The sequence below is a fragment of the Lycium ferocissimum genome, chromosome 7 (assembly GCF_029784015.1).
Source record: "Lycium ferocissimum isolate CSIRO_LF1 chromosome 7, AGI_CSIRO_Lferr_CH_V1, whole genome shotgun sequence".
In the NCBI taxonomy this organism is placed as follows: Eukaryota; Viridiplantae; Streptophyta; class Magnoliopsida; order Solanales; family Solanaceae; genus Lycium; species Lycium ferocissimum.
In genome coordinates, this window is record NC_081348.1 from 56,493,634 (window position 1) to 56,506,806 (window position 13,173).

At 32.2% G+C, this 13,173-nt stretch overlaps 2 protein-coding genes across 5 annotated transcripts; one reads left to right on the forward strand and one right to left on the reverse strand.

The window, feature by feature from the left end:
- Positions 1 to 1,811: 1,811 nt before the first annotated feature.
- Positions 1,812 to 2,325, forward strand: LOC132065729 (histone H4). The gene has a single exon (XM_059459248.1). It carries the CDS (start codon positions 1,874 to 1,876, stop codon positions 2,183 to 2,185), a length of 312 nt encoding a protein of 103 aa, XP_059315231.1. The 5' UTR covers positions 1,812 to 1,873; the 3' UTR covers positions 2,186 to 2,325.
- Positions 2,326 to 4,798: 2,473 nt separating this feature from the next.
- On the reverse strand, positions 4,799 to 10,423 carry LOC132065730 (UDP-glucuronic acid decarboxylase 5). 4 transcript variants are annotated; one of them, XM_059459249.1, is made up of 13 exons: positions 10,290 to 10,423; positions 9,823 to 9,934; positions 8,425 to 8,511; positions 8,106 to 8,193; positions 7,726 to 7,817; positions 7,176 to 7,240; positions 7,010 to 7,098; positions 6,562 to 6,639; positions 6,385 to 6,478; positions 6,175 to 6,241; positions 6,024 to 6,087; positions 5,731 to 5,771; positions 4,799 to 5,219 (listed from the first exon to the last, which is right to left on the reverse strand). In XM_059459249.1, the coding sequence occupies exons 2-13, from the start codon at positions 9,910 to 9,912 to the stop codon at positions 5,034 to 5,036; spliced, it is 1,041 nt and encodes a 346-aa protein (XP_059315232.1). In that variant the 5' UTR covers positions 9,913 to 9,934; positions 10,290 to 10,423; the 3' UTR covers positions 4,799 to 5,033. The 4 variants fall into 4 exon arrangements, with proteins under 4 accessions (XP_059315232.1, XP_059315235.1, XP_059315233.1 ...); XM_059459252.1 differs by having other exon boundaries at positions 10,286 to 10,329; XM_059459250.1 differs by having other exon boundaries at positions 10,158 to 10,295.
- Between the last annotated feature and the right edge of the window lie 2,750 nt (positions 10,424 to 13,173).

Here is a 13,173-nt window from a genome sequence, read left to right on the forward strand (position 1 = left end):
ATGAAAACAAATGATGCCTAAATTAATAAGATTATACACAACCGAAGTTTTTTTTCTAGTAGACGTTTGGCCATAGAAACCAAAAAAAAAAAAGTCACTTTATTTGGAATTTTTGAAGTTGGAGTTGGAGTTGTGCTTGGTCATAGTTTTTACAAATAATATTTGGTTATTTGAATGTACTTTTTATAAAAAAATACGAAATATGATTTATACCCTCAATTTCTAAAAACTAGCAAAATCACCCAAAACAATTCATAAACATAACCAGTTGGCTGAATGAGAACAAGCGATTACACAATTACATCAAAACAACTAATACATTAGTGAAAACAACTTTCAGTAGAATGAAACTTCAAGTTTGCATACCACAATCCCTCTCGTGACCCATCAATCCCCCACCCCTAAAAATAAAATAAAAAATAAAGGAACCAAAGCCCCTTTGAGGAAGAGTGACATTGTTATGCGGATTATCATCACCTTGCACTTGTGCCCCGTACAAAACCCAACAAGAACTAAAATAAATAGCTGCAAACACTACTAATACTAGAAATTATGGGTTACATTTATAAAAGTAAAAAATTTAGGTTAAAATTTGAAAAAAGAAAACAAAAGCAAGGGTCAAAATCAGAAAGTGAAAATAAGGTTTTAATTATTTTCCAAAATTTTCATGACCAGGTATTAATTTTTAGAAAAAGTGAAAATTTTTTCTAAAAAAAGTGAGAAATTCTCATGACCAAACGGGTCCTTACTATCAAAAGTCAACATACCATTTTCGTGCTGCTAAAATATCAACGCAATCTTCAGTGGTGCTATGCTTTTCTAGTGTTAAAATGACGAATAATCACGTTTATGGAACACTAATAACTAACTAGCTTAAAAAATTCATAATATTTCTGGCTGTATAAAATAATCCACAATTATTATGCTTTTAGGGTCATTTGGTTTGAAGATAAGTTATGCTGGAAATAATTATGCGGGGATTATTTTTTATTGATTGTTTGATTTGTTGGTACTGAAAAGGGTGAAAAATGCCCTTAAACTATGCGAAATGAACAAAAATGCGCTCCGTTCATAGTTTGGTAAAAAAATGTCCTTAAACTATACGAAATTGAACAAAAGTGTTCCTATTGTTACTTAATTGGGTAAAAAATGACCTTTTCCTAATAAACATATTGTTTCTTTTCTTTTTTAACACATTATCTTTATAAAAATATTATATTTAAAGAAACTATTTCTTGTTTCTTTTCTTTTAAAATCTCTAAATTTAAATATTATTTGTTTATAAAAATATCTTCCACCTTATTTAGTAGAAAAAAGATTTAAGGGACATCTGAGCTATTTTAGTCATTTTCATTTTTTTATTCTTATCCCGATACTATTTTTAATCTTGAGATAAGTTATTCAATGATTAATAACCAAGCAAGGAATACAACGATACTAAATTCTCATCTCATAATTATTTTTCCCTATCTATCCTACCAAAACACGCCTTGAAATTTTGAAACTTTCGACTTTCAAATAACATTTCATTTTCGCACCCCACAATAAAATTTTCCGTGACCCCGCCAAAAGTACAGCTTTTTCCTCAGCCAAAAAGCACAATCCGCGTCAACACACAAAAGATACACCCATCACCGTCGATCTCTTTCCAATCAACGATCCACATACAACTTCATCCACCACACGGATCAACACTCTTATATCCGTCTGATTCCCAATTCAAAATCCTCAACTTAACCAACGGTCACGATTTAACCCTCGCTACGCTGATCCACAAAACCAGCATCTATAAATACCAAAACAAAACTAATCCTTTCTCATCAAATTAAAAACCCTATAATTTCTCTTTTTATTTCCTCAAGTTTTTGAAAAAATGTCTGGTCGTGGTAAGGGAGGCAAAGGGTTAGGCAAAGGAGGAGCAAAGAGGCACAGGAAAGTACTGAGGGATAACATCCAGGGGATTACTAAGCCAGCTATCCGTAGACTTGCACGTAGGGGTGGTGTGAAACGTATTTCTGGATTGATTTACGAGGAGACACGTGGAGTTCTTAAGATCTTTCTAGAAAATGTGATACGTGATGCTGTTACGTATACTGAACATGCTAGGAGAAAAACTGTTACTGCTATGGATGTTGTTTATGCACTTAAGAGACAAGGAAGGACTCTATATGGTTTTGGAGGTTAAAATTGGAATTTAGTAATTGTGGATTTCGTGTTTTAGTTTGTGCTGTATTAGGTAGATTTACTTTGGTTTTAGTTGTTAAGGGTCTGGATATTGTAATTCCTTGTTACTCAAATCAATGGAAAGAGATCATTTCCTATAAATTGCAATTGTTTAATTATTAATATATTGCACTTCTTATTTTGTTTATTGAACTTTTTAAGGTTTGCTCTTCTAATTACATGTGTAAGTATGTATCTGAATTCAATTAATAATAGAACAAACTCTTTTCTGTTGTTAAGGTTCTTCTACACATATGTGCCTTTTAGCTTAAGATATGGTTAAATTGCTGGTGTATTTTATATGAGAAGATAACAGTAGTAATGCCATGTATAAATTTGCACCTGTCTTGTTTCAGCCCTTTCAGTACTTAGCATTATGTATAATATATATACTAGGGTTCAACTAATTATTTGAATTGCCACTAGTCTTGCAGCTTGGTATATTCACATTGGGTGTTTATTGTTCAGTTGCTTTTCTTTTTTGATGTGTTCAAAGGGATTTAAATTTTGCTAACTTTAACGCAAGTTGATGTAGCTGTGTTTGATTCAGCTTGAATTTTGAAATTATTTAGCCCTAGTCTTTACTTAGATTGTTTGTTTTTCAGTCTCACCCCAAGTTTGCTTGTGAAATGGAGTAGCTTCAACACCAATTTGTTACTACTTGGATAGTTGAGCTTGTTGTTTTAGCGTCTCAAAAGTTTGCACTTCTTGTCTCATGAAAGACAATTTAATGCAGTGAGCACTGAGCATATATAAGATTTCGTGTCAGCAAATTTGAGTTTCTAGTTCTATTCCTATGTAGAAATATATGCTCACGTTATCATAGAAATGCTAAAATGTCTTTTGCAATTCATGATTTAACCTATTTATACCATGTTGATTTATAGGACATTGAGTTACTTCTGTCCCTTTGGTATTTGCTTATTTCCTGTCAAGCTTGCTTTGTTATAGTTCTATTAAACTGTCCTGTTATGTGACTAAGCAACTTAAATGAGGATGAGTACTTGTTCAATGGTACATGATTAACAACCATCTTAGAAAGACATGTACTTGATGAGCGAAGAATAAATTATTCTTTAATTAAAATGATTATTTTTCTATTTTGAGTTCGGGTAGGCAGGGCTTCCTGCGACTGAAACATGAAAGATTCTTTTCCTAGTCATGGTGCATCTGCCTCAATCACACATTGCCGGTGGCGGTGGAGCATTCCTCACTGGAGATCGATTAGTTGCTGAGGTAGAATGAGGGGAAAACTGTAATAAGTGTTCTATTTGGGACGACTTATGCTGCAATCTGGAGATAAGCAGGTTGATCCTTCGGAAAATCTTTAAGATTTGTGGTAGTGTATATCAAAGGAATTTCATGATATTCTATTTGCAAGGCTGTTTTCGCTATCTAGGAGGTCAGCTAAATGTAGATCCACATGCTTTTTGCCTAGTGCATCAGTAAATTTCCAAAACTCCTGGTTCAGCTGAATTTTCAACTTAAGATCCTTCATTTGTGAAAGAATACAGACTTAGCACCTATTATTGCAGCTCCTCATCATGGATTCCAATGAAAATATTGAATTTTTGGAGATACGAACATCGACATACTTCAAACTCTTGACCATTCACCCCCGCACAATCCTCTTCAGATAATATTGGATAACTTCAATGTGTTTATTGCAGAGGCAGCAGAAGGTTCTTTTAATTTGGAGGAACTTCGGCTCGAGTGATCCGACTTCGAAATTTGATGCATATGTTAAGAGTGAGGTTGGCTCAACTTGAACTATAGACAGGATGCCTTTATCAGCGTCCTTGTTGTGGTTGCAGAAGTGCGGATAGGTCTAGGAATGACATCCACCAAACCAGCGACCTGGGGGTAGAAATGCTAAATAAAACCTTAGGGCCTCAACATGATCCCCAACCATGCGTGATTTGCTGTAGAGATTGATGGGGCTGAGTTAACTTCTCAAAGTTAAAGAGATATTTATACCAATATGGACAATGCAACTGGTGGAATCAACTTATTCGATATTAAGTTGGAGAATAGTTTGATGGAAATCCTTGTTATGTAATCAATACAACATAAACTGTCTTGAGAAATTTCACAACTTATGAGCAACACTCATCCAATTTTTGTCTCAAGTGTTCCTTTGATCAGCTAATCAACTCAAGACAAATGTGTGATTTGCTTTGCCTAAACTGACATTAAATTCACATCTTTGTCTGAGTTGATAAGTTGTCTTTTGTGCATAGTAACATCAACCTCTTCAGAACAATTGAAATTGTCAATTTACCGTTTTTATAACCAACTAGTTTAAAGCTGCGATGAACTACCTGAAAATTTGCAAAAAATTGTTTTCCTCTTGAAAAAAAAAGTTGTACAACTGTCAAAGATTATGGTGGGGCAATAAGGACTTCTCTATCCTTAATTAGATTTCTCATGTTCAAGCCCTGCCCCTGAGAGTGGAGTCTTCTTTGGTAATGAATACCTTCAAAGTGGAACCTTCCAATTTACTCTTTTAATCGGCAGGTGGGAACCAAAAATAAAATAAAATATTGTACCACAAATAGCAACAACAAAGGAAAAAGAAGTATGAATGGAATTTCTTAATAAATCACACAAAACTAATGGCAAAAGAAGACCATATGATTGTGAAAACAGTAACTGAACTGAAGCACATCAAAATCTTCGGCCAACAACACAATGCTGAGAGAAAATAAGGAAAACTGTCAACAAAAAACAGTTGGAAATAGAAGGAAATATCACATATTTTGGTTCAATAACATATAGTATGCCAAAATCTATCATGTTTATATGGAGTATTATATCTTCTTGGAGACCCCAAGCCTTAGTCTGAAATCTTCTTCCATTAGTGGAAGGCCATCACGCAACTTGACTTTTGGTTCCCATCCTAACAATTCTTTGGCTTTTGTGATATCTGGTTTCCTCTGTCTTGGATCATCGGGGGTATTCTCCACCATTTTTATCTCCACTTTGGGACTGATAAGCTGCAAATCAAAAAAATATAAACCTTCATGTGGTAACTCCTAAGATTAAAAGAGCGACTTTACAGCAGCGGAAAGAGAAGTCATGCAGAATTTTGACATTTAGCATATTGTAGAGACTCAAAACAAGGCATACTTTTAAATTTGAATTACATGGATTTCCTAACTCGCTCGAAAAGCAGAACCTTGAGGGACTTAGTTATACCGAGACCAGTGTCTTAGAACCCCAAATTTTAGTCCAGCTAAACAAGAATTTATGAACTCACACATAATTCTCTTGCCATTATAGTCCAGATGATTATGGATTTCTACTCGTTTTCTGCTCATATATCACACTGTGAGAGTACCAACTAGAAATGTTATATTATAGAAGGCTTTTGTTTGTTAAAGTAAAACCACAAATAAAACCACAAATATTAGAAACGGAACTTGCACAAAATAGTGCAGAAAAAGAAATGAAAAGACAAATGAAGTATAAGAAACAAAGAACTGCTTCATGAGAATATGTAATTACCTCCTTCACTAGTTCCGCAAGCTCAATCATGGTAAACTCACCTGTACAGCAATATTATAAAGAAGTTCAGCCAACATAATATTTCAAAACTGTAATTTAGCTAGAGCATGATATCGGGATTTTATTCAACGAGTGCAGCATGCACACATGTGCCAATTGATCTGGACTTTTGATTTGCGAGATATTACTAGATTATCACACTCTTGCATCCCATTAGGAATTGCTATGCGTGTGCTGCACTCATCAAAGAAGAATATGATAATATCACATTTAGATGAGAATCAGTCAATCACCTGGGTTTCCAATGTTGATTGGCCCTGTGTTCTCTCCTTCCATTAGCCGGATAAGTCCATTAACCTTCAAAGTATTGCGGACAAGGGATAAGTTAACATTAGGAGCAAACATAAAAGCAAGAATGACTCTGATAGTTGTTCATTGCCATACCATATCAGAGACATAACAGAAACTGCGAGTCTGTGTCCCAGGAGCTTGAACTGTTAATGGTTCATCCCTTTAAAATGGAGCAAATCAGGAATATTTGTATTAGCCATAAAATGCTTGGTGTATTTAGGTGGGATATTAATCAACACAAACAGGTAGATAGCTACATCTGTATATTTTTAGCAGAGTGATGGCACTTGGGAAAGAACTTACCGAAGTGCTTGAGCTATAAAGTTGCTGACAACACGTCCATCATCAATATTCATACGAGGCCCATAAGTATTGAATATCCTAGCAATGCGAATTTCTGTTCCAATACATAGATACAGATGCATCAGAAACATAGAAGCTTTGAAGAACCTGAATAGTATCAAAGAAACAACTAATTACCAATCCCATGCTGTCGGTGGTAGTCAAACATCAATGTCTCTGCCACACGCTTCCCTTCATCATAACAGCTCCGAACTCCTAAACACAACAAAAGTGACATTGTTAGACACATATGCTTCACGAGATGCTCAAATGTTAACTCGTTAGCCCAAAATTGTTGTTTGCTAATCGCTTAAATTCTTTTGTAAAGGAATCTTTTCCTGATCAATGTGATTGAGTGGCCAAAAGAAAACTGATAGTGCAACTTGAATCCTACACGTTACCAAAACACAATTTTGTATTTTCCTCCAAGTAGGAACAGAAGTAAAAAATGGTGAACAGACATATGAAACAACATGTAATGTGCTGCAAATTGCATTAGTTTAGCAGACATACAAAACAACATATGATGCAACTTTTCTCGAGTCCCATACATGCTTATAATTTACTTAAGCTGGGAAGGACATACCAATTGGGTTGACATTACCCCAATAGCTCTCGGGTTGGGGATGCACAAGAGGGTCACCGTAAACCTCTGAGGTTGACGTGAGCAGAATCCTACATAAAATAACAGAAAATGAGTTAAAGTGAAAGCCAAAAATATGAGATCAAAGAAGCATTTTCAATCTTCTAACCTTGCTCCGGTACGCTTTGCTAAGCCCAACATATTTAGCGTGCCAATGACATTAGTCTTTATGGTCTGTCAAAAGAAAAAAGAAATTAAGAAAAACGCATCATAAACAATTTTTCGTACTTCACCATATCTTTCTCCTTGCATGAAAGTAAAAAGTTTGTTTCTTTGAAATGCTACACTCCATCAGATTTTTATACTACCCAAAGCCGAAAGGCTTATCAAGAGAGGTTAAAAGAGAAAAGAAAAAGATGCAGTGTTGGCAAGACAATATTCCCTTTTTTTTTTTTTTTTTTTTTTTTTTTTTTTTTTGGCGACAAGACAACACAAATCTTGTATATCAGAGACCTTTATGCAAATGAGTTATGAATAGAAATCATGATTTACTGCTAGTTAAGATGAGTTGAAAGGAAAAAGAAGAGCACAAAAATTAAAGTTCATTCTGCTCATGAAATCTGTTAGTATGAGCAAGAAGAGAATAACACAATAGTACATGTTAAGTGAAGTTGACATATTGAAGGAGTTGATGAGCTAGTTTACAAGATCAGACATACCTTAACGGGATTATACTTGTAGAAAATTGGAGAAGCAGGACATGCAAGATGATAAATCTTATCAACTTCAACCAACAAGGGCTCGGTCACATCTACAAATGACAAAAGAATAACAAAAACAGATATGCTTCTGATAATACAGTTATATGAAACAATATATGAAAAGAAACCGGAAATAAAATCTACTAATCATGTTCATATTATAAGTCGGTAGTCTTTGATTTCATTAAATGAACAGTTACTTTTACATAAAGATAAATTTTTTCTTGCATATTGAACCACGGTCAAGCCTGTATGCGCTGGACCAAATCTTGAATATTCAGCAAGTAGTCCAAATATTAGCTAACTAGTATATGAATGAATAAAAGATGAGAGTATACCATGGCGCCTAAGCTCAAATCTGGGATGACCAATCCATTTTTTAAGATTATCCTTCGAACCAGTGAAAAAGTTGTCCACAACAATAACCTGCACAATCATAAAGAAAAAGTTTCTCACTGCTTAATAAGATGGATACATAAGCGCATTCACTCGGAAGACTCATGAAAACAACAAAAGTATTTACTTACACAGAAGCCTATGAGGCGCTAATGAATAGATAATAGGATTATAAAATCTTTTTGGCAAGGCAGCACAAAAAATGAACAGAAGAATTTCTTTTCATCAAGAGGGACCGAACAAGCTAGATCAACAAGTTACCTCATTCTTCTCATTCTCCATCAATTTGTCTACTAGGTGCGAACCAATAAATCCAGCTCCTCCAGTAACCAAAATTCTCATGTTAGGCTGCAACCGGGAATAAAAAGTATTAGCAAACAGGGAATGAAAGTTAGAATTTAGAAGTAGGTTGAGCAGGCCAAACATATGTGGCTTTACTAAGGAAGGTTAGTGTTTGCATGATCAAAACCCTTACTGTGACTCCAGTAAAGCACATTGACCAGGGGCGGAGCTGGGTAGGCACATTTGATCCGAACCCCCTCGGTGAAAAATTACATTGTATATACAAGGTTAAGATTTTTTTTTATGTTTATATAGTAGATATTCAATGCCCTTGGCTTCTTCATGTGTTTACTTCTTCATGTTTTTAACCCTTCCCTTGGTGAAATTCCTATCATGTGTAATCCACTATGTGAGTGCCAACTCGTTAACTACATTTTCATCAGAAGTTTCAGCAGAAAAGAAGCTGCACAACTAAAATCAGGCCAAAAACAACTTTAACTCCCAAAACAGAATCACCAAATACAGAAAGCAAATGTCAGTCTCCTATCTCTAGCTCAAGAACACTGATCTTTTGTTTTAGCAGATAAGCTGATATCAAATCCACACTTGTTGCTTTATTGATTCATAACTAATCAAATTTCCACATAAATATCGACTCATGATTTTGAGACTAAAATAGTGGTTTCATTGGTGAGGCTGGCCCTGCATTGATGAGTGAGACCATATGGTCCACAACACCAGGGCGGAGGAAGAGTATCGATTATGGGTTCGGCTGAACAAGGTAGCTTTGGTTCAAACTTTATATTTGCCTTAAAAATTTATTGAATATGTAGGCTGAACAAGGTAGCTTTGGTTCAAACTTTATATTTGCCTTAAAAATTTATTGAATATGTACAAATTATTAACTTAGAATACAGTAACTTAAAAAATATTAGAATCCATAGTCCATAAACTTCAAATCCTGGCTATACTTATGATCAACACACATATAAAAAACAATTAAATGAACAATTTTTTTGTCAAGCCTAAGACAACTGAAATCAGTATATTCAACACATAGCGTAAACATATATATGTGAAAAGCTACAAACTTTTCATACGAATATAAAATTCTGAACACATAATCTCGAAAGTGCAATGTATTCAATGCCAAGAATTTAAAGATTGAACTCATCAAGTTTAAATTTTGAATCCGCCTCCCTAGTAAATTTACCTGAAAGAACTTTGAGAAACCCAATGGGATATATGAAAAATACTAAAATCTCAACAGATATTAAATTTTGAACCCATAAGATCAGAAGTGCAATGTATTCAATGGTAACAACTTAATGGTTGAATTCATCGAGTTTAAATTCTGGATTCGCCTATCGATATTACCTGAAAGAACTTTGAGAAGCGCAACGGGGACGGGGTTGGAGGCGGCTTAGTTGTTGTTTGATGATCTCCATTAGCAAAATTCTTTGCCATTGCTCAAATCTCTCACCAAATCCTGCAAATCATAAATCCATCAATTAATGAGTACTATATAAATTAGCACCACCAACATACATAAACCCAAAAACAGAGTACTAATATTAGATCTATAACATATCAAAACCTTCTTAATCAATTACTCTAACATTAATCTCAATCAAAAACAATAAAAAGAGACAAACTTTGATCCAAGAAAATCATGTTATATGCCAATCATCAATCTCTAATCATAAACAAACCTGATAAAAAAAATCTTTTTTTTTTTTGCTATGTAAGTTCTGTGACATAGGCATGCAAAGAGATGATATATACATACACACACACATAAACACAAAACATAAAAAAGAAAAACAATTTACTTACTTACTTACCAAACTTGCCAACAAGAATTTGCAGGCAACAAAATAAATGTTCTTAAACTAAATAAAGAATATAATAAAGTTGAAAAGGAACACAAATAAGAATGCTTATAATTGACGAAACGTAAAGGTGAAAGAATCAACGTACAGTTATGTGCACCAACCTTATATAATATTTACTTGTTCACTGTTTAGATCTTCACTAAAGTCAAAGCAAAAAATAAAAATAAATATTTTGGACTTATATAGTTACTGCCTTGGTTAAAGAATCATCAAGGTATTGCTAATCTCCAAGAATTAAGTAACTAATGCGATATAATATTGGAAGATAATTTAAGAATATGCTTTTATCTGAGATGTCTTTTTGTATTTTTTAATTTAAGTAAAAGGAAAAGACTGAAATAAGAAGATTCGAAGAAAGAACACTAGATTATCGTGCATGGGTTTTGTCTTATTTTATTTTATTTTTATTGACTTCGAATAGTTCGAGAAGGACTCTAGCTCCGAAGTGACTTGGACTCTTTAGTTTGATTTTTGGACATAAAATATATCTATAATATTTGAAAAAAAGTTAATTAAAAAAAAAAATCGAAAGTTGAAATGTGTTTGAATATATATATATTTAACTCAAAAAAGTAGAATTTTTGCGATTGAAAAAAAGATTCACTTATAAAACTGGTCAAAGTCGTTCTTTTCCAAACTTGAAACTTTATCTTTAATTTTTCCTTCAAAAATTCAGTTCAATAGTATGGGGAAATTTTTTTTATTTTTTTTTGGGAAAAAAGAAAAAAGTCATCGAGGAAACGGCTCCTGGGTTTTTGCATGTAACAAATTTTTAGTTTTATTTTTGTGGTAATGAAATGAGTGAAAAAAAAGTCAAAAATGGAAACCGGAATATCTTTGGATAAACTGAAATATCTAGAATTTAAATTGATTGTCTTAAGTAAGCAATTCCCATCTTTATTGTTAATTAATTATTCAAAATCGGGAAAATTGGATTTGGGGATCGGAAATATCGTATGATATGCTCATAAGTCATAAGTCATAAGGAATTTTTGTTTTATTACGACATGAACTCTTCGTAACCGTTTGTTTGATATTTGGCATGATTAATTTTACATGAGCTATTTGTAAGAACTTTTATTTGACACAACAATAAGTCTTTAGTAAACGTTATTGGTGTAGGACAAGTATTCCTGATTTTTGGTTTTTTACTTTTCTTATCCTAACTATTTTATTTATTTTATTTTATTTGGTTGTGTCGTGACTCTAAATAAGGAGTCTTATCATAATTGAGAGTATTATCTAAATTAGGATTTTTACTTTAATTAAAATTCTTACCTAGTTTAGGATCTAGATTCGATTCTCCAGATTTGATTTTACTCAATTTGATTTGATTCTAATTTTTTCATTTACGTGTCAATTTTTTTAAAATAAAAACCAATTTTCATTTTTTTAAAACTTTTTTTTAAAATTTGAAAATTTGATTTTTTTTTTAACCCATTTTAAAAAAAAAAAAAAAACTAAAAACATGGATTAAAAAGCTAATTTTCTTTTAAAAAAAATGATTTTTAAAACCCTTTTAAAAATAAAAAAAAAATTGAAAATTTGTTTTTTTTTTTTTTAAAACCCGTTTTTGAAAAAAGAAAAAAAACTGAAAAATGATTTTTTTTTTTATGGAAAAATGGATTTGTTAAAAATATGGAAAACTCAATTGTTTTTTTAAAATGTCTTAAAAAATCTTGATTTTCATGATTTCATTTTCTTAGGACTTTTTTATTTTTCAATCCAGAAAAATTGTTTTTCTTGTAAAATGTGAAAAAAACTTGATTTTTATAAAATTAATTATTTTTTAAAATGTGAAAAACCCTTTTTTTTAAAACTAATTTTGGAAAACTAGATTTATTTTCAAATTTTTAAGAAATTTTATTAAGTTTTCCCCTTTTTTAGTTTCTCACTCTCTCAAAGAGTAAACACACTCTCTTTGCCACATCGGCATTTAGGGTAATTATTCAAAAAAAGGGGGTATCAAAAAGTTGCTAAAACCTATTTAATTAAAATTCTTACCTTTTAGGATCTATATTCTCTAGATTTGATTTTACTCAATTTGATTTGATTCTAAGTAGGCGTTTTATTTTTTCACTTTATTTGGTTTTTATCATTGAAGATGGTTATAATTTTTGCAAAGATATTTTTGTTTGATCCATCAAATGGTGAAAATAAGTTTTTTTGGTGTTTTCCATTCTAAATACGAAAATAGGCAAATACAACTTCAAATTGTGTTTTCAACAATGATTAGTAATGATTTTCAAATAATCAAAATATTTTCCGGAAAAAGTAAAAATTTTTCATGAAGTTGAAAATTTGGTAATTTTATGAATTAGTTGGTAAAATCCCTTGGGTTACAAAAAAGTATCAAAAGTTGCTAAAACCTATTTTGAACCTTTAGGATATATAGGAATTTTATTGTAAACAGTTTTATTTTTATTTTTTATCATTCAATGCCTTATAGTTTCATAATCTTTTATCCATCAAATGGTGTCATATTCTAATATTTCCTTAGTGTGGTGGCTAAAATATAACAATGATGAGTAATGATTCAACAATCTTAACTTATTTGAAGTTGAAGCGTAATTATTATTGTTATTTGAGGGTAAAAATTGACATGGACAACTCAAATTACCGAGTTTGTACTTCAATTTTAGGCTAATGTTCACGTGACAACATATAATTTAAACTAACTATTCAACAACTGACCATTTGCATATGAGTTAGGTGTCCAATTGAAGCAAAAAAGAAACAAAAAGAGGTGTACAATTTTTTTTTGTTTTTTTTGTTTTTTTTTTTTTAAAACCTAAATTTCGTGAAATAAAATATATTTTTAATTACTTTACAG

Coding starts and splice junctions, on each gene's coding strand:
- LOC132065730 (XM_059459249.1), bottom strand. CDS start 9,912: ATGGCAAAGAATTTTGCTAATGGAGATCATCAAACAACAACTAAGCCG. Junction 8,194..8,424: donor TGGAGAATGAGAAGAATGAG/GTAACTTGTTGA, acceptor ATGATTGTGCAG/GTTATTGTTGTGGACAACTT. Junction 6,242..6,384: donor TTTATAGCTCAAGCACTTCG/GTAAGTTCTTTC, acceptor TCCATTTTAAAG/GGATGAACCATTAACAGTTC.
- LOC132065729 (XM_059459248.1), top strand. CDS start 1,874: ATGTCTGGTCGTGGTAAGGGAGGCAAAGGGTTAGGCAAAGGAGGAGCA.